The 20,452-nt window shown below is 39.9% G+C and overlaps 1 protein-coding gene across 4 annotated transcripts in view; it reads right to left on the bottom strand.

Annotated features, from left to right (window-relative positions):
* Positions 1 to 20,452, bottom strand: part of RALGPS1 (Ral GEF with PH domain and SH3 binding motif 1) — a 152,648-nt gene that overhangs the window by 99,342 nt on the left and 32,854 nt on the right. For 3 of the 4 annotated variants that reach the window (XR_010375613.1, XM_064468407.1, XM_064468405.1), the window contains exons 3-4: positions 6,240 to 6,366; positions 3,068 to 3,175 (exon numbers count right to left, since the gene is read on the bottom strand). Coding sequence is in view for 3 of the 4 variants with exons in the window: in XM_064468407.1 (XP_064324477.1) it covers positions 3,068 to 3,175; positions 6,240 to 6,296 (165 nt within the window). In the remaining variant the exon portion in view is untranslated. Of the gene's footprint in view, positions 1 to 3,067; positions 3,176 to 6,239; positions 6,367 to 11,014; positions 11,110 to 20,452 lie in introns of all 4 variants that reach the window. The other variant, XM_064468406.1, reaches the window with a different exon arrangement.

Here is a 20,452-nt window from a genome sequence, read left to right on the forward strand (position 1 = left end):
ACCAGCTGTAACTAAGTGAAGGTTTTCAGTACCTGCAGCAGCCTAAGAGGAAAAACCTGTGTTTGAGTCTTGCTCTTTGGGCCCTTTACTGACATAACAGAAATGGCAGGAGGAATTATTTGCCTTTCACACAGAAAGCAGCGTACATTTTACATTCACTGGGTTGAAAGGCAATAAAGCATTACAATGTTTTAATTAGTTATGATTGGAATATGCTTTAAAGGGGTCATACACAGATTTTCCGTCACTGATAAGTATGTCCTGATAAGACACTGTTAACACTGTTTCAAAGCAAATTATTTGGGAAAAAAATTTAAAAAGCATTTATAGACCTCTTTTACCATCTGAGTGGTAAGATACTTGAATTGCTTCAGTAATTGAATGACATTATATATTTGGAAGTTATGTAAGTTACGTTCAACCAATACGTACTTCGTTTATACTGTGAGTGTATAAACCTACAGAGCTTTGAACTTTGTAATTTACATGATTTAATGTGTAAAAGGAAGTGTCAAGGAACACTTTGGATCCTTCTGCAGCAAAGCTTCTCTGTTGGCCGTTTTGTTACGCTAAACCCAAAATGGCAAAAACTTGCTAATCCCCTCTCAAATTGCTCATTTGAACCCACCAATTAAGAAAGGTAACTATTTAATTATAATTTTAATCAGGGTTCTACTATTAGTATGATTCCTCAGACATGAGCTAAGTTAGAGGCCCATGACATTTGACAGACAAAAAAAATTTTCTTCCGTAAATGGTTAATTCACACTAACTCTCTTGCTTTTATATTATACTAAGTCAAAGATTTTGCCACAAAGCCCTAGCTGAACACTCTTAGCAGCACTCACTTTTGCTATTTATACTTCTGAGTAATGTTCGGGTACTTACAAAATCATGTCATTAAGATCTCACTCTGCTCCTAGGAAAACTATCATTACAAATACCTGTTTGCACCTTCTTGATGTCTCCTAGTAAGACGCATGGCAGAGGCTCCAAAAAGCTGACTCTAAGCCATATTGTATGACATTAATAAAGAAGTTTTCAGCAAGAATTATTAATCATTTCAGCAAGACATGGGTTCAATCAAAACCACCAAAAAGGTTAAAACAAATTTCAGTAGTATTGACAAGCTGCTGGTCATCTTGTTATATATGTGATTACCACCAGGGAATTTCTCCTCTGCTGCTTCTAAATTTTAAAAAAGGAACACAACAAATTAAATTTAGAAGTGACCTTAACTTGGTGCCATTCCCTTTCCCTAAATATTTATATTCATTAGAGCAACCCCATCTTCCATAGATCTCTGCCCTGATGTCCAGTAACCAAATTGTACTAACTATAGTAAACCCAGACCTGTGGGTTGTTTTTTTTTTTCGTTCTTCTGAACTGTTTCAAGTTCTTTGAAATGGACTACCAGAGTCTTGAGTAACAAGAAATGTTATGTATCATTTACTGGTTGCTATATTTACTGTAAAAAGAAATTATTTGCTTCTCTGGATGGAAAAGAAGCAGTAAACATTATTTGAGCTGTTAATAAAAAGAGAGGATCAGGGCAAACCAATGCAAAGGTTTTAATGTGGCACAGAGAATAGCTGCTATGGCTAAGAAAGCCTTGGTGTTAAAAGTTTGCGTGACCATATTAAAATCAACATCAAACAACAAACCAAGCCCAAACAAACAGCCCTACCGCTAGGGTTTACATATGATCTTTTTCAAGCCTCACCAGCAGTCCTACAGACACACATTTCAATTTTTGGTTTCTTTGGGGGTTGGTGGGTTTTTGTTTGTTTTCTTTGTGGCTATGAGTGGAACTGGAGAGAGAAAAGCAACTTATAGAAGTTTGGACTTCAGAGTTAAGACATGTAATAATGACAAAACTGGGTGTGTGTGTACACACGCACACGTGTGTGTGTGCTTTTAAAGCGTACCGTTAAATTAAGACCCTCATCAACAAGCTTCCATCTCAAACTAACGGCATTAGGATAAAAGAAAACTGTTGAGTTGTAAGTTACAAGCAACCTTACCTTCATTTTATAAACACAGTTCTGAGATCACCATATTTTTGCTGGTGTAGACTACACACTATGTTCTGGGCTGTCTTTGGACTTGATATTCAGTCTCCTCTGATGAAATTGGACATCTCAATTTTTGTCTGATTTTACAGGCCTGTCTAAACTGTAGCTCTGTTCAATTCTGAAGGTAGTCCTTGGCCATGGATCATCTGAACTTAGATGAACAGGGGTGAAGTATCAGGCCATTTTTTAACTGAGTTGATGCAGATTTATCAACCAAATATTTTTATATTTTTACCTAACAATGGCTCTCACCTGTGTACTCTGTATTAGTGTTAAAAAAGACTCATTAGAATTTGTTCCAAAGTGACAAACTTACAGGAATACTGTCGGCATATATCCAGGACTTTTTTGTGAACAGGTATTAAACGATCTTACGCCAAATGAGGGAAACGTCATTTTGATGCCCAGAATATTAACAAAAACATTGAACTAGGCTCAACATCCTCACTTCTTCCTGCTCCCCAGTAAATTAATATATAATTTAAAAACAAGGGGCCAAGCACAAGAACTGTATTGGACTTCTGCCAAAACTGCAGTTCTACTTTCAGTTTAGTACTGAAAACTTTTCATTAAGGAATGCAAATTGTTTCCTCTCTACAAGCTTCTTTCGAGCTTTTAAGAAACTGACTTTTCAGCAGAAAAGATGAGTATTTGTGGTTTCAATTAACAAGAAAAAAAAGAATCAAAAAAGAATCAGACTGTGGATAACTAGTATCTTTAAAGCTAGGCTAGGGTCTTCTAAAACACAAGAAAAAATTCAAATCGCTTTACACAGAAAAACCAAATACGCTGTGTCAGGTCAGTAGTGCATGATTAAATCCCAAGACATGTTTATTTTGTTCAAGTTTGTATAATCAGATATTTGCTTTCAAGAACATAGGAAGATCATGTAGAAGATTTTATTTTAAGAAAAAAGTTTTATGTATTTTTTCATATCCTGCAAGCCCTGAATATTATACAAGCTTAAATGCAAAGATAACATTTCTACTTACAGCAAACTCCTCAGGAGTTACTTTCAACACATCAAATACGACTGCATCGTAGCTTTTATTGGCATAATCTGAACTTCGCCCTTCCAGAGAATCTGAGCTGCTACTACCCTACAAAGAAAAAACAGTAGGCTTATCTGCAGAATGATGAATTTCACGTCAAATTCAGAAAATAAATGCGTATAAATATTAAGAAATTACAAGAAAATGTATGAACTTCAAAAAGCTTCAGAGACTGAATTATAAAACTTTGTTTAGCATGGATCACGAATGTTTCCGACTAACCTTCCTCTGCAAAAACTATAGTGACACACAATTTTAGCTCTATGAAACTACCTGCTTTAGAAAGCCATTTTAAAAATTATAGACTAGATAAAAGAGCTGTCACACAAAAGGAAATGTGTTGGGATTTTGAAGATTCATGTTCAATGGAAATTTTTTAAGTAAATGTGCAAGGTAAAGGGTGGGTAGATTGAAATCATGGTGCTCGATCCATAACATTATAAAAAAGTAAAAACTGACACTGAAATTTAACCCAATGCTAGCTCCAGGGGTATTTTAGCACTGTGTCTTGCCTGAAAAATTGGTGCCCTACTTTCCTTTTGAAGTTTTGAAGGTACTTGTGGCTCATTTTCCTTTCTTCAGGAATAATGTGATTTAATAATAATAATAGCATTATTTATCTATACTTATCTTAAGCCTACATACTGAATAAAAATATTAAAATCTTACGCCCTTACGTCACTGATGTTATCTATTTTCTAGAAGAACATTGCTGTCAAAAAAGATGTTTTGGCATTTAACTGTGACATGTAATCCTCACTTTAAACCAACTTGGTAGCAAAGAACTAGAAGGTGGTAAATGAGATGCTGATTATTATTTTCTCCCCCTTCAAAGTATCAGGGGAACTACTGACTGGAAGCCTGACATCCATACTGGGCAAACCCAAGAAGAGAATAAAGGGGAATTAGCAGAAACAGACAAAGGCATGCTGTATCAGGAAATTGCCAAGTTAGTATTTAGAAAGAGAAGCACTGCCTCAGTATCTACAGAGATGTGGGTAAAGGAATATGATTAATACAAATACAGTCTTGTTGGACTTCCAAAAGATTTTTTACATGGCTCCTCACTCCAAAGACATTAGGAAACTCTGCAGCCCTAGCACAGAGACTATCCTCACAATGATAAATTATTAGTTACAAGACAGTAGTTACAAGCACTGAGAGTATGGGAATCAGCTGAGAATTGTGCATGGATAAGTGATGATTATTATACATTCAACAACCTGGAAAAGACAGTGAACAATGAGATGACAATTTGTTGATGACTATGGATCTTAATTTTATTTATTCAGTGCAGTAAAACAAAAAACAAAACCTGGCAATGAAAAACTGAAAAGGGACTTCACAAGATTTGGTCAGTCTGGAAAAGGAAAAGAGAAAATATGTAACAGAGTATGAATATGCTCCTTTATAAATCCATAGTGCACCGAAACTTGGAATACATAAGCAGTACTAGCCTCTTAAAAAGTATATCAAAGAATAGGAACAGTTCAGAACAAGGCAACAAGGATGATCACAGGTATGGAACGGCTTCTTTACAAGGACAGACTGGCTACGCTAGAAATCTTCAACCTGGAAAAGAGGCAGTGGGTTGTGGGGAGGAAGTACAATAACCAGCAAAGTAAGCAAGAGGAAAGGCAGGAATGGTCTCTCTTCACTTCATCTACAGTAGAAGGGGTTATCAGTTAAAATTACAGATAGATTTTAAATGAATAAGAGGATACAGGTTTTCACACAGCATATGGTTAAGCTGAAAAACAGCTTGTTATGGAATTCTGCATAAACTTAAATATTACACAGGTTCAAAGAGAGAACTAGGTAAATTTATTGAAGACAAATATGCTGAGAGAGAGCAAATGGGACCTTCCCCTAAGGAAGTCCCTGGGTTGCAAACAGCTGTGGCCAGGGTGGTACCGGTGGGATGTTTCCTGTGCCCTTCTTCAGGCATTTGCTGTTGGCCACCATCAGAGGCAGAATAAAGATTAGAAGAATCTTCAGTTTGACCCTAGAGACTTCCTATACTCTGATCTATGACAGATATTTCTATTCTGAGAAAAAGATGTGCGAAAGTATTTTTTTATTATTTTGAGGAGGAATTTCAAAATTGTGTGCTTACATACCCAATTCAAGATGTCACCCATCCTGAGAGAATGAAAAACTACTGTTAGTCTGAAAGCATTTATACTATGTTTGAGAGAATGATCTTCTGCAGGACACAGCTGTATCACGTATTTTTGTTCTGCTGTAAGATTTTTAAAGATCAACTGACTTGTTTAATGAAAATCAGGACAACTGCTTTGATAGATCAAGTTGAGTGTGCAAAAGGCATCACTATGATGGAAAAACTTGCTTCATACAACTCTTAGGCTCTCTTAAGATAGGAAATAGAATTTTTCAACTAGGGAAGAATTTAATCAAAAACTTACCTTTTAAAAAAGCAAAAAGTACCTCCACTTATAATTTAAAATGTGTGCTTCAGTGGGCAAGCTTTACTGTAGCTTATTTTTAATATTTCATCATAATAGTACATGAAAGTAAAAAAAAACAAAACCAGATAAACTCTCTAGGGTAACTAATTCCCACGCAGTCCTCACTTGGCTGGCGGGGACCTACAAACACAGGCTGTTAGCTGGGCACAGTAGCTTAACAGGGAACTAAGCATTTTTTGGAAACGGCATGACTGAGCCGCCTGGTCTCCAAAGGATGCAAAGGGTTAAAATGAGCAAAATCTTACAGAGCACTTTCTTCCTAGTAGACTCATAAATCCCCCCAAAAGTCAACTGGAATAGTTCTGACTGGCTCCATTTAGATGGTACATTACATTGCTCTTAACTCATTAATAATAAACAGCTGCTCTAAGTTATGGAGTTACAGGTCAAAAATGCTATTTAAAACTAATCTAAATGAGTAATCATCAACAACAACAATAAAAAATAGGTTGTGAACACTCAGAACTATGAAGTGTTCTAAAATTACTCTGTTGTCAAATACTACACCATTGATAAGAAAAAGGACAGCTGTGACTGATAGCGTAAAGGGCTTCTGTGAAAGTGAAACAAGCCAAAATTACCATTTTGATGCAGGAGCTAACAAAACAAACAAGGAACCATACCTCTGGAGTGGCAGAGGTTACCATCACATTGGCCATGAGGTCATTCCTTTTATACATGCTCTCCCCAAGACGCAGGAAGTTTCAGCTCAGCCAGCACTGGTGGGACAACATGATGAAAACAGAACTCCTGCAAAGCAAATATATTCATGCAAATAAATAAATAAAAGTTTTAAAAAACAACAAGAGATTTCTTTGTTCTTTGTCAGAGAGAATAACTTCAGAAACAAGATGATCTTAGGAGCTAGGTTCTCCTTTCTCTTTCAGGTGCCAGCTATGAAGGAGTATAATTGAACATCGCTAAAGCCATGCCAAGTCCTTATTCCTACTTTCAATCAACTGAAGAAATGTGGCAGGAGGGAAAAAGGTGTATTATTTGTCATTTATCTTGAATTACCTTTTACATGAAGTCCATGCTAGGCAGTGTTCATCCAGAAACTGCAGGTCACCATAACATATTTTAAAATAAGAAAACCAACCTATTACCTCAATGAAAAATGGTGCTTCCTCACTTCTCCCTGCTCATCACTTGAATTAGTCTCATAACTGGTGATTTCAGTCCCACTGTATCTTTCTAATACGCAAATCCTATTTGCAGCTGCTTAGGCCTCCAGTAATATCTATACAGACAGGTGCACCTGAAAGCATTTTACGTCAGGCCCCGAAGAACAGAAATTGTCCAGAGAAGAGAACCGGATAATATCATCCTTCTTAGTTGGAAAGATGAACCTCAAGGATCTCAGCTAATCCAGCAACAGCACTGTCTGAAGCAAGACTTTCTCCAAACTGGATTAAGCAGACAAATGCAGTTCCAAATTGGCTTAGGACTTCACATATATAATATACCTTAAGCTTCCTCCAGAAACCAAAAGACTGGACTGCAAAAAATCTGAGTATGTGGTACCATGAAGAAGCTGCCTCTACCTACTTGGGTCAAATAATCCCTTCCAGAAGTACAAAGTGTTTAATGAAAAAAAAACAATAACCCACTACAACCCCCTCCAAACCAAACAAAAAAACCCCACAACACTGCAGTTCTGAATTAACAAAGCCATTGATCACAGCAGTAATACTCGTATCTAAAGGAACCATCCATCTTGAAATAAAGCACATTCCTGATAGCATATTCCTGAATATTGAACACAGAAAAGTATTAATTAATTATAAATATCTATCTCCCTGATATCAGGAAATCCAATTTAATCTTCTTGAATATGTTAATTTTTAAACACTAAAGGATAGGCACCATATGGACATAGGTGGATATAATTCCACAAATCTAATTAAGCTGCACCTCATTCAGAAAAAAATAAAATTTGTACATAAATAGGCACAACTAAAGTGAGAACACCTGTCATTATTATAGACTTAAATCAGATAGCAAGGGTACTCGTAAAAGAATTACACAGACATTTTTAAATAAAATCATTCACCCAACGACAACAACAGATTTCTTTCAGGCACAAGAACATTCCTTTTGGTCAAAATGTTATGTAAGGGGAAGTGAAGGGAATCCTACGCAAAGCAGTTTTATTTGCTCTCTCTCTGTCCAGAGGAGGCCACAAAAATGATCCCAGGGCTGGAGCCCCTCTGCTACAAGACCAGGCTGGGAGAGTTGGGGTTGTTCAGCCTGGAGAAGAAAAGGCTGCGGGGAGACCTTACTGCAGCCTTCCAGTACAGGAAAGATGGGGACAAACTTTTCGGCAAGGCCTATTGTGACAGGACAAGGGGTGATAGTTTTAAACTAAAGGAGGGTAGATTTAAGACTGGATATAAGGAAAAAATTTTTTACAATGAGGGTGGTGAAACACTGGCACAGGTTGCCCAGAGAGGTTGTGGAGGCCCCATCCCTGGAAACATTCAAGGCCAGGTTGGACGGGGCTCTGAGCAACCTGATCTAGTTGAAGATGTCCCTGCTCACTGCAAGGGGCTTGGACTGGATGACCTCTAAAGGTCCCTCCCAACCCACAGCATTCTATGATTCTCTATTTTCAAATCTATACAGCAAAGGAAATTTGACCGTAAGATTAGCTATTTCAGAAAATCACTCAGAAGGCTTTTTCATGTCACTTAAAAAATTGTCACCAATGGATATGTCTGGTTGGTCCCTCACACTGGTCCTCTGATTACTGCTGCAAAACTGAAGAATTAATTCATTGTTCCTATAGATGATACTGTTTGGAGACAAGATCTTCTGTATTTATCTGAAATGAAGTAAAAGTCAGAACCAAAATTCAGATTCTACTCTCGAACACACCAAAGCCAGGCTTCACACAGATGCTCTATTTGGTGTATTTTGGGCATCCATACTACTAGCTTGAAAAGTTAAAGCTGCCCTTTCCTTAATGGTTCAATGACAATAAGCACAACTACACAGTACCCACAGAACCTGCCGAAGTCCTTCAGTTAAACATTCAACATAACACATTATGCTCTTATCTTAATCACTGAAAATTTTGTCAGCCAATACATCATAATGATATATTTGAAGTTTATGTTCACTGAATCATGAATCAGAGTCCACATAATCTCAAGTCTAAGTCTTACATCATAGACAATCTTACAGGAATAAATGAAGAGACTCTTAGGACTACAATGAAATGGCTGATTAAGTGAAGGAGGGGACAGCCGTGGATGTTTACAAGCCTTACTGAAGTTAGAGTGTTCCAACACGATCCACTGCTAACATTCTTTATAGAGGAGGTCTTAGTACAAGATCTGCCTCTCTCTTTGTCAGGTAAGCAATGCTTTGCATGATTCAGATCTGAGAACCCAAAGGGAATCTTAACTGATAGCTTGCGAAGGTGGGCATAACGAAAGCTAACTCAGTTCAGACCCACAGGATTGCACAGAAGAGACTGCTGAATCCAAACACCTGTCTCATCAAAAGAAAGAAGAACTTTTCCTCCCAGCTTAAATAATCAGTATTATGCCTATGGGGTAAAAACTAAACTTCTTGACTATTTCTAATTATTAAACCTAAATCGGCTGCTAGGGACAGGTTAAAATACAGACACCATATAACGCTGTTGCACTGTGTGAAGAACTGGCAGTGTTGCAGAAAGTTAACACACACTTTAAGCATGCTGCTGGCAGACAGCCAGTAAATTTTTTTCAGATACAGCATGCACACACATGCTAAGAGCAGAACTATTTGTGTGTGTCTGCACGTGTGTGTGCGCGCACACAAGAACCAAGAACTGCTTACAGAAATACCAAGTCAGCTCAAGCTGAAAAACAACCAGCGTGGCTGTTCCATCACCCCCCACAGCACACACAGATAAACTCCATGGCAACTGCTGCCACAGCACTCTTCTGGCAAAATCTGCAGTTCCTCAAACATGCAGCTAGGGATACAGCCCCATCTCCTTTTGCATCTTCACCCTTTCCCACAACACTCTGACCACACAAACAGGAAAATGCTGGAAAAGCAAGCAGCTGAGAATAAAAATAACGTCTTATTTTACTTCCTTGAGAAAGATGAGGTCTTCACCCCACCTGTCATCCCTACAAGGCCTTACATGACGGACAACAACAACTCGCCCCGTGTTCTCACGGGCACGCATGAAACAAATCGGTAACTGTTTCAAATAATGCCAGAATCTCCTCAGTTAAACTAGTCAAGAAGCTATTTCCTTCATCTTGTGTCCTGATAAGATGAACTCGTATTTTGAGCACTAACAGACTGCCAAGTATTTCTAGGTCTGGAGTTGCTCCTGTTAATAGTCCTTAGAGATACTGAAGTGGAAAGCAATTTTCATCATGTAACTTCTTTAAAACGTGGCATTTACATCAAGGCCACAAAAATATTCTCATCTCCTCCTTCTGCCCGCCTTTCTGACTAAGCTTTCCAGTGTGTGGGGGCTCAAAAATGCTCTGAAAGGGGAAAGAAAAATCCCATATGTGATCTTGCATCCTGTCTAAGCTCAATTTTTACTCCAAGTTTTAACATTCACTAAACCAAAAAGAGACAAAAGTGCTTTAATATCTGAAACTAAAAGCACTAACATACTTTTACCTTTCAACATTTAGTACATAGAAAAAGCTTGCAAGGTTAGATACTTTCATTCTATAAAGGACCAAAATAGATTTTTTTCCCCAAAAAAGTGTTTCAAATATAACACAAGCATTAAAAATGCACTGTTTTTTCCTATGTGCACAGGTTTCTCCAAGACTCACATCTCCTATGAAAAAGTACCTCTATACACACCCATTTGTTTTGCTGCCTTGAGGAAAGTCATGGGGAGCAACCAGCCTTTTAAGTCAAATTCAAGAAAGTTTTTATTCTTATGAAATCACCAGGTGATTCGAAGTATTTCCACACCTGCTATCACAAAAGGTATTACACTGCAAATTAAGTAACACTAAGCCTACAGTAACAAAATGCTGTCAGACAACATACAGAAAGATGTTAAAAACAATTAATATAAAAACTGCTCCCCTATACTTGCAATATTTCACTCCAACAAGATTAAAAAGAAGTTTCTGAAATTTTTAAAATTATCAAAGGTCCAATATGTTGGCAATAAAAGGTAAAAATCACTGAAATGACAATTTCTTTTCACAGCTTTTGCTTCTTAAAAATTCTTTCAAGTTGGTCAGGTTGATCATTAAAATGACACATTATACAAAAAGTGCTAAAAAAAAAAAACCAAACAAAAAACCCCAAAGAAAACAGCTTATCTGGTTGTACATAAGGTTCACAGGTATGTGGTGGCAGATCTCATTCATAGATTGCCAGAAGCAAAGTGGATAAATCAGGACGCAAACATACATACCACCAGAGGCTGTTCTTCTTTGCCAACTTAATAAACCCATTTAGATATGTAGTTCCCTCTGAAGCAAAAGTGAAGACAGTGCAAGAACATCTAAACTGGAAAAAACAAAACCAGAAAACAAAACCCCACCATCAAAAGTAAGCACAAAAGTAACCCCTATAGCCATTGTTTTACCAGCATTTACTAAATTTTGCCATGTACGGCACTGAAGTGCCATTCTCTGCAAGCAGAAATGCAAATTTTACACTTCTGTTAGTAATATGCATGTAATCCAGTTACAATTACCATAAATTCAATCTCATTACTAGTTATACAACTCACAAGTCACTAAAAGACACTCAAGCACTGACACTACCTCTGGCCAATGAAGTCCCTGTGCCTTAATTTCTGAGCAATCTGGAGAATTTACTAACTGTTCATACTTGTCTCAGCAAATATTAGAATAACCATGTAGGCAATCACTAATGACCATTGTTCTTATAGATTTTCTTGTTAGAGGAAAAAAATATTGAGCTAGACAGGCTTTTGATCAGACTTGGTACAGCCATTCTGGACTCCAAAACTTAACTGCCCTAGCTGATTTCAAACCCAATTTACTTACTACTTTCATCAGTTCATTATGGTTTTCCTAATACCACTGAACTATGAGGAGACAGCTGCAGCATAATTTTAAGAAAACATACTTTGGTATTCTACCAGAAGATAACTGTTCTTTCTTAAGCTTAAATTAGCTGCACAACTGGTTCAGTGAAGACAATTAAAGGGCACCCTGTTTGGAACCAACAGAAGTTACTAGTTGGGTTGGGTTTTTTTTAATTTGTTTGTTTGTTTAAAATAAGTTTAGAAACTATTAGTTCCAGTTGGAAGGGGCCTACAAGGATCATCTAGTCCAACTGCCTGACTACTTCAGGGATGACCAAAAGTTAATGCATGTTATTAAGGGCATTGTCCAAATGCCTCTTAAACACTGACACACATGGGGTATCAATGACCTCTCCAGAAAACCTGTTCCAGTGTTTCACCACCCTCTTCGTAAAGAAATCTTTCTTAATATCTGGTCTGAACCATCCTTGACTCAACATTGGAACCATTCCCATGCATCCTGTCCTTGAATCTAGGGAGAAGAGCTCAGCACCTCCCTCTCCACACCCCCTTCTCAGGAAGCTGCAGAGAGTGATGAGGTCACCCCTCAGCCTCCTTTTCTCCAAATGAGACAAACCCAGAGGCCTCAGCCACTCCCCAGAGGACAGGCCTTCCAGAATTTGGTATCAAACATCAGAATGGTTAGCTGCCATCGACCAGGATAAGAGAATAAAGAATACTGAAAGAATCTTGCTTTCTACCTCCAGCAATATCAACAATATACTATTCTACTTCACTGGCAACTGCCACAACCTAAAGACACATTTACAATAGACCATACAGAGCTCCACACTCAATTCTGAATTGTTTTTCATCATTGCACTCATTTTCCTCTTTCTTCATTCCAAAACTATTCCTCCAGATGTTCATCATTAGAATGTTTCTTTCCTTGATGAACCATGAACAAAGTCATATTCAGACACTGTGGGCGTACAGTACAAATGAGAATATGTTAGCACTATTAACGTACTAGAAGAGGAAGATAGGACTGTATTAAGAAAACAGAATGAAACAATAATGTGGTTATATTTGTGCCCCTGTGCTTGCATTCAGTCACTAATGTGAAACTTGCATCACCATCTACATCACATCCAGCTTCAGCCTAGATGCTTGTAAGTGCCGGGGGGGGGGAAGAAGTCCCATCTTTTTGTGTTACTGCTAAATGAACAGAAAAAGGCAATTAGCAGCAAGGTATCTAAAATCGTGTGTTGCCTGTTCTCCACATCTAGATGTTTACGTACCTTCCTCCCCCTGCCCCGCTATGCTTCCTTTGTTTACTATCATCATTTTAATATTAAAAACAGAAAAAATGTAAATTTTCAAAATCCTTCTGAGTCTGAGCACTTTACAGCTGCTTTGTCATTGCAGTGACAGACCAAGCCAGTCTGGAAGGATTTCTAGAGAATTTCTTTAAATATTTCAAAGAAGCAGCTGCTGAGTGCTAAGTGCATACTTGCTAACCCAAAGAAAAGCTAATGCACAAACCTCAGAAGCACAGAGCAACACTGGTGTAAAACTATTTTATTCCTGACTGACAGCATCCCCTCTGAAAAGCTGAGTACATTCAAACACTACATCCTATCTTCACTTTCCTGAGTGCCCCTGTCCAGTCAAGTACCACCCCTCAAACCCCATTTCTCAACACCTCGCATATGATTTCTGCAAAGCGGAGAGGAAAATGACCACATATCCTATGGTAAAGGCAGCAATGATCCATGTGAACCCCACTTCCTTCAGAAAATAGCAATCTTCTGTATGCATTCTTAGCCCTTTCATGACATACAACGCATGCACATATGAGACTAGACAGTTGAGTTGTCTAAATAGTCACGTTTTATATGAAAAGGTTATTTTCATTTCAAGAGTCCTTTTGAAATAATTCAACATTAAACCTTAGTGGCCATTTTATACAACACGAAAAATTCTGAAGTATTCAAAAGACTGGATTTAAATAATAATTGCCTACTAAGAGTTTAGTAAGAAAAAAAGCAGTTAGGCTACAGAAGATTAACAAGCCATTACATTTATATGACTAGAGATCCTCCTAAGAGAAAACTGTCTTGTGTATTTTCAGTTTTCGTTTCACTGGAAATTCCCTAATATATTTATTATGCTTTAGGCAACAGTACCACCTACTGATAAAATAAGCCATGAACAATTTAGTAGTTTCATGCACATTCTTTTCTGAGAAACTTCTTACTATAGTTAGTAAAAAATAATGAAAGCGTAATGGAAATAATACTTTAGTACATAAATCCCTATACTGAGCTGTGACAAGATTAAGGGATGATACACCTTTCAAAGGGAAGCAGCACCCCAAAGTTTAGTGCCACACCAGTCACTGTTATGCTACCAGCACAAATACAGAAGTTGGGCGGAACTAGCAAAGTAAGCGTGTCCCAGATTTAGGATCACTAGACCTCTCAGTCTTCAATAGATTGAAAGGGAATTTTAAGCAAAGCCACTAGAAACATTGTTAAGGGTTTGTGGATTAACTATGTATTAACCCCACTGATTTAGCTGACCACAAACTGAAGTCAAGTATTCTTCAATAACATGCACCATTCCTGAGAAAACAGGCTGAAAAACTGATTCTTGCAGCACCTCCCAATAGCTGCCAAGGAATCAAGTCTAACTCATGGAAGAGCAAATTCAAAGTTGACTTCTCTTACTAGAATTGTCTCAACTCTTCCACTTCTTTCCGTTGTCATTGTGAACATGACAAAAATGCCTCTCAATTAAAGCAGTAATTTCTAGTGAAACATTGCATTCTGATTTAAATTTCTAGTTGAAGTTTCATATTTAGTACCAGTCTCAAGATTAGAAGACACCCTGCCTGTCACACTAAGCATCATTAACATATTTTGAAATAGTATAGAAACAATATATCATACAGAGGAACTATTAAGTACTAGTATTTGCAATATTTGCCACAAAATCATAACAGACGCTGTGGCTTCTGAGTGTTCCATTAATAATAAGCTGGCTTTGTGTTCAAATGTTAGAAGTCAGCAGGAGCATCTCACTTGTTCTACTATAAATGGGGAAGAAAAAAAAAAGTTGCATTTCTTAAATGAAAAATTATGACTAAAGCTACTCCAAAAAAAGAAATCTAACATCCTTTGCTGCCACTTGGAATATCTCGTTCTGTGTCAACCATAAACACCTGTGGACTCTCCTCTCCAAACCTTATTTAACCAAGTTTTAGAACACTTCAAAGTTTTCAACGTTCCACTAGGTGGCACTGACTCTTAACTTACTACAGGCCTGTTTTCAAAATCTCCTGTCTTGTTTTAATATGTAATCATAACTCAGAAAATAATATGTTCTCATCTTTGACAGATTACAAAATGAAAATGGAATAAAGTGCTTTCTAGGTTTTAGGGGGGTTATGCAATTACTCTGAGAACCTATTTTACAGCATCCCTTAGAAAAATAATGGAAATAAATACAGAGAAAGCACCACAATTTGGTTGATGTGAAGTCAGTCAGAAGACAATGCTAGATTTTTCTGTACTGTCCTGAAGAACAGAATTTACTCAGGGTTGGCCAAAATTTACCCCTCACAGCCTTTATAATTCCAAACTACTTTCACACTTGTACTAAATTTCCCTTACCATTTTGGCTGACAAAGCAAATATTTTGGAAGAGATCTGCAAAGTGTAGGAGACTGCAGTTAGAATTACTACCTTGCCTGTGATTTAATCTATACTCCAACGATTAAGAAGTTCATGTAGGACCGTGATAAATATTTCCTCTTTAGCATGAAGCGTTATCTACCACAACTATTGCCATGTTCCTTCACTGCTTCACTTGCATAATGTTAGTTTAGAAAGCCTGCCGTCTCTCTCAGACTCTGTAATACCCACAGTCTTAATAACTATCTTTTCATCGAATTGCTGAGGCTGGAATGGTTCTCTTGAGATTACATAGTCCAGTGCCTCTCCTCAAGCAGGACAGGCTCCCCAGGACCACGTCCAGTTGGGCTTTGATTATCTCCAAGGATGATGCAACTTCTCTGTGCAACCTGTTCCAGGGCTTGATCATTTTCACAGTGTTTTCCTGTGTTTAGGTGCAATTCCATGTACTCTATTCTATTTTAATTTGCGCCTATTGCCTCCTCCATTCACTGGTTACCAGTGAAACGATTCTGGCTCCATCCCCTTTACACCCTTCTCACTGAGTACTTCTATACATTGGTGACATCTCCCATAAGCCTTCTCTTTTCCAGGCTATGCAGCCTCAGCTCTCTCAGCCTCTCCTAATATGAAACATGCTCCAGTCCCTTAATCATCTTCATAGGTCTCTGTTGGACTCATTCCAGTAAGTCCACAGCTTTCTTGAACTACGGAGCCCAGAACTGGACACAGCACTCCAGATATGGCCTCACCAGAACTGAGTAAACAGGATGGATGGCTTCCTACAACCTGCTAGCCATGCTCTTCCTGGTGCAGTCCAGCATGCTTTCCACAGTATTGCAGCAGCCAACAAATAAAAAGCAAGACAAAAGTGAAGAATGCCTTAATTGAAGACAAATAGATGAAAGAAATTCCCTTTTCTTCCCCTTTCCATTTTTCATTGAACTAATGCTGCACACTATGGTGGCAGAGATCGATTTACAATACTCCTAGGACCCTTCATCACTAACCAAGGAACAGGAGTCTTTGTGTGAGGTGCAGTACATACAACACAAACAAAACAAGAAGTTATACAGAGCTATCAGGACATGGGCAAATAGCATAAACCATGCAAATGACAGACTTACAGACTATAAGAATATAAAAGAACAGAAGAGGATTACAGCGTGACACAAGCACTTCTGAGTTCTGAAAAAATACTGCAGCTTTATTTCTTAGGAATAACAGGGAGCAGTAAATTGGGAAACTGAAGCAAAAGCTTTAATGACTATTCATTTAAGCGAATAAAATAATGGTCGCTATCCAGCACCAGTTCTTCAGGTCTGAATCTTTTAGGCTGGTAACTAGAAAACTGCTGGAATTTGTGAGTACTTGATGAGGCCTATTCTGAACATTCTTGACAAAGGGGATTACAGTTCAATTAGAAGAACACTCTGTATGGGTGGCAGGGGAAAGGCAAGAGTGGGTGAGCAGAATCAGTATGCTTGCTGTATAGGAAAGAGATTCTCAGAGAATTTAACTGTTGTAAGTGCCTATGTATATGTAAACAAAGATTAAATGTTAAAAAAGATAAAACTACATAAACAAAGATCAATGTAAACAAAGATGTTCTATGGGGGACTTCAATTCTCCAGATGTCTGCTGGAAATAAAACACAGCAGAGAAGAAACAGTCTAGGAGGTTCCTGGAGTGCGTGGAAGCCTACCAGAGGAGGTGCCTCGCTTGACCTGCTGTTCACAAACAGAGAAAGACTGGTGGGGGATGTGGCAGTTGGAGGTCATCTTGGGCTTAGTGACCATGACAATCATATCAAGAGTTCTCATAATCAAGAGTTCTCAATTCTTGGTGAAGTAAGAAGGCGGGGTCAGCAAAACCACTAACATGGACTTTAGGAGGGCAGACTTTGGCTTGTTCAGGGCACTGCTTGGGAGAGTCCCTTGGGAGGACTCCTGAAGGGCAAAGGGGTCCAGGAAGGCTGGGCTTTCTTCAAGAAGGAAGTCTTGAGGCGCAGGAGCAGGCCGTCCCCAAGTGCTGCAAGATGAACCGGTGGGGAAGATGACCGGCCTGGCTGAACAGGGAGCTTCTGCTGGCACTCAGGAAAAAAAAGGAGAGTTTACCCCTTTTGGAAGAAGGGGCACGCAACTCAAGAAGAGTAAAGGGATCTCGTTAGGTCTTTCAGAGAGAAAATTAGGCAAGCAAAAGCCCAGCTAGAACTCAGCCTGGCCACTGTTGTAAGAGATAACAAAAAAAGTTTTTACAAATATATTAACAACAAAAAGAGAACCAAGGAGAACCTCCATCCTCTATTGGACTCAAAGGGGAACATCACCACTGAGGATGAGGAAAAGGTTGAAGCACTAAATGCCTTCTTTGCCTCAGTATTTAACCGTCAGACCAGTTATCCCTGGGGTATTTATTCAGCCCCCTGAGCTGGAAGACAGGGACAGAGAGCAGAATAACCCCACCCACCCCCCCATAATCCAGCAGGAAGCAGTTTACAGCCTGCTGAGCCACCTGGACACTCACAAGTCTCTGGGGCCGGATGGGATCCACCCGAGTATACTGAGGGAGCTGGCGGAAGAGCTTGCCAAGCTACTCTCCATCACTGACCAGCAGTCCTGGTTAACAGGGGAGGTACCAGATGACTGGAGGCTTGCCAGTGTGACACCCATCTACAAGACGGGCTGGAAGGAGGATCTGGGGAACTACAGGCCAGTCAGCCTGACCTCAGTACTGAGGAAGGTCATGGAGCAGCTCATCTTGAGTGAGCTCACCAGGCATGTGCAGGACAACCAGGGGATCAGGCCCAGCCAGCACAGCTTCATGAAAGGCAGGTGCTGCCTGGTGGATGTGAAAGGCTGTGGATGTTATCTAACGTGACTTTAGCAAAGCCTTTGACACTGTCTACCACAGTATCCTCCTGGAGAAGCTGGCAGCTCGTGGCTTGGACGGGTATACTCTTCGCTGGGTAAAAAACTGGCTGGATGGCCAAGCCCAGAGAGTTGTGGTGAACAGAGAGAACTCCAGTTGATGGCCAGTCACGAGCAGGGTTCCCAAGGGCTCAGTTTTGGGGCTTGTTCTGTTTAATATCCTTATCAATGATCTGGATGAGGGGATCGAGTGTGCCCTCAGTCAGTTTGCAGGCAACACCAAACTGGGCAGGACTGTCGATCTGATCGAGGGCAGGAAGGCAGAGGGACCTGGACAGGCTGCATCAATGGACCGAGGCCAGCTGTATGAGGTTTAACAAGGCCAAGTGCCAGGCCCTGCCCTTAGGTCACACCAACCCCAGGCAATGCTCTCACACCCAGGCCCCAGGCCTGGGGCAGAGGGGCTGGGAAGTGCCCGGCGGAGAAGGCCCTGGGGGTGCTGGCTGACAGCCGGCTGGGCATGAGCCAGCAGTGCCCAGGTGGCCAAGGAGGCCACCAGCCCCCGGGCTTGTGCCAGCACTGGTGTGGCCAGCAGGAGCTGGGCAGGGATGGGGCCCCTGAGTTCGGCCCTGGGGAGGCCCCACCTCAGATGCTGGGCTCAGGTTTGGACCCCTCGGGACAAGAAGGCCCTTGAGGGGCTGGAGCGTGTCCAGAGAAGGGCAACAGAGCTGGGGCAGGGTCTGGAGGGCAAGTTTTACAAGGAAAGGTTGAGGGGACTGGGGTGGTTTAGTCTGGAAGTTGCTCTGAGGGGAGACCTTATTGCTCTCTACAACTACCTGAAAGAAGATTGTAGTGGGGTGGGTGTTGGTCTCTTCTCCCGAGTAACAAGTGATAGGACAAGAGGAAACAGCCTCAAGTTGCACCAGGGGATGTTTAGATTGGATGTGAGGAAGAATTTCTTCACCAAGAGTGTGATCTAGCACTGCAACAGCCTTCCCAGAGAGGTGGCAGAGTCACTATCCCTGGAGGTGTTCAAAAAACATGTAGATGTGGCACTTCAGGGCATGGTTTAGGAGACATGGTAGTGTTGGGTTGACAATTAGACTTGACGGTCCTAGAGGTCTTTTCCAACCTTAATGATTCTATGATTCTATCACAAATAGAATCATAAGGACATCGAGGTGCTGGAGTGTGTCCAAAGCAGGGCAATGAAGCTGGTGAAGGGTCTTATGAGTCTTATATCTTACAAGTCTTATGAGGAGCAGCTGAGGGAGCTGGGGTTGTTTAGTCTGGAGAAGAGGGGAGACCTTAACACTCCCTACAACTACCTGAAAGGAGGTTGTAGCAAGGTGTGGGTCAGAAATTTCTCCTAGTATCAAGCGATAGGACGAGAGGAAACAGCCTCAAGCTGCGCCAGGGGAAGTTTAGGTTGGACTTTAAAAAAAACTTCACCAAAAGGGATGTCAAGCATTGGAACAGGCTGCCCAGGGAAGTGGTTGAGTCTCCATCCCATGAGGTATTTAAAAGAAGGGTAGACGTGGTTCTTGAGGATATGGTTTAGTGGTGGCCTGGGCAGCAACAGGTTAGCGGTTGGAGTTGATGATCTTAAGGGTCTTTTCCAACCTTAACAATTCTATGAAATTATATAGAAACTGAGGCACAGAGATGTTTATTATTCTGAGAGTATTTAAGCACAACAAAGACTCTACCCAGTGTAAATGTTTGCTTACTTCAGTTAACATGTTCCAGAAGCCAACCATAAATCTGAGGCTCCTGCAACAGAGAACTTGGTAAAAAGATACCCATACAGGAACAGCTCAGAGATCATTACTGGTTACAGGTCTTACAGTCACTGAGAGTGGGTTCTGCTTCCAAGAAGGTGTAACAGAGTCTGTCGTGTCCCCCCCCCCCCCCAAAAAAAAAATTTTAAAAAGCTGACAGAGACACTAATGTCTAGTAAACAAAGGATGGATGATTTTTGTTCCTTGTCCACAAGTTCATAGGAATGAGTCAAACAGTCCTGTACTCGTCTTTAAATCCTAGGACCTAGGAAGGAAGCACCTATTGAAGAAACAGAGACAATTGAGCAATGACGGAAAACCAGAATTACACAAGAGAAACTGCAAAACATTTACCCAAGTAGGTATTTGACAAAAGTTATTTGTATGCATACTTCCTTATGCATTAGAGGACCTGAAGTCAGGAAAATCAGCCAGGGATATGTACAGATGGGGATTAAGAAACACACATGAGAAGGGAAAGAATTTATATAGAAAACACAAGGTTTG

Source organism: Phalacrocorax carbo, chromosome 18 (genome assembly GCF_963921805.1).
Source record: "Phalacrocorax carbo chromosome 18, bPhaCar2.1, whole genome shotgun sequence".
Classification (NCBI taxonomy): Eukaryota; Metazoa; Chordata; class Aves; order Suliformes; family Phalacrocoracidae; genus Phalacrocorax; species Phalacrocorax carbo.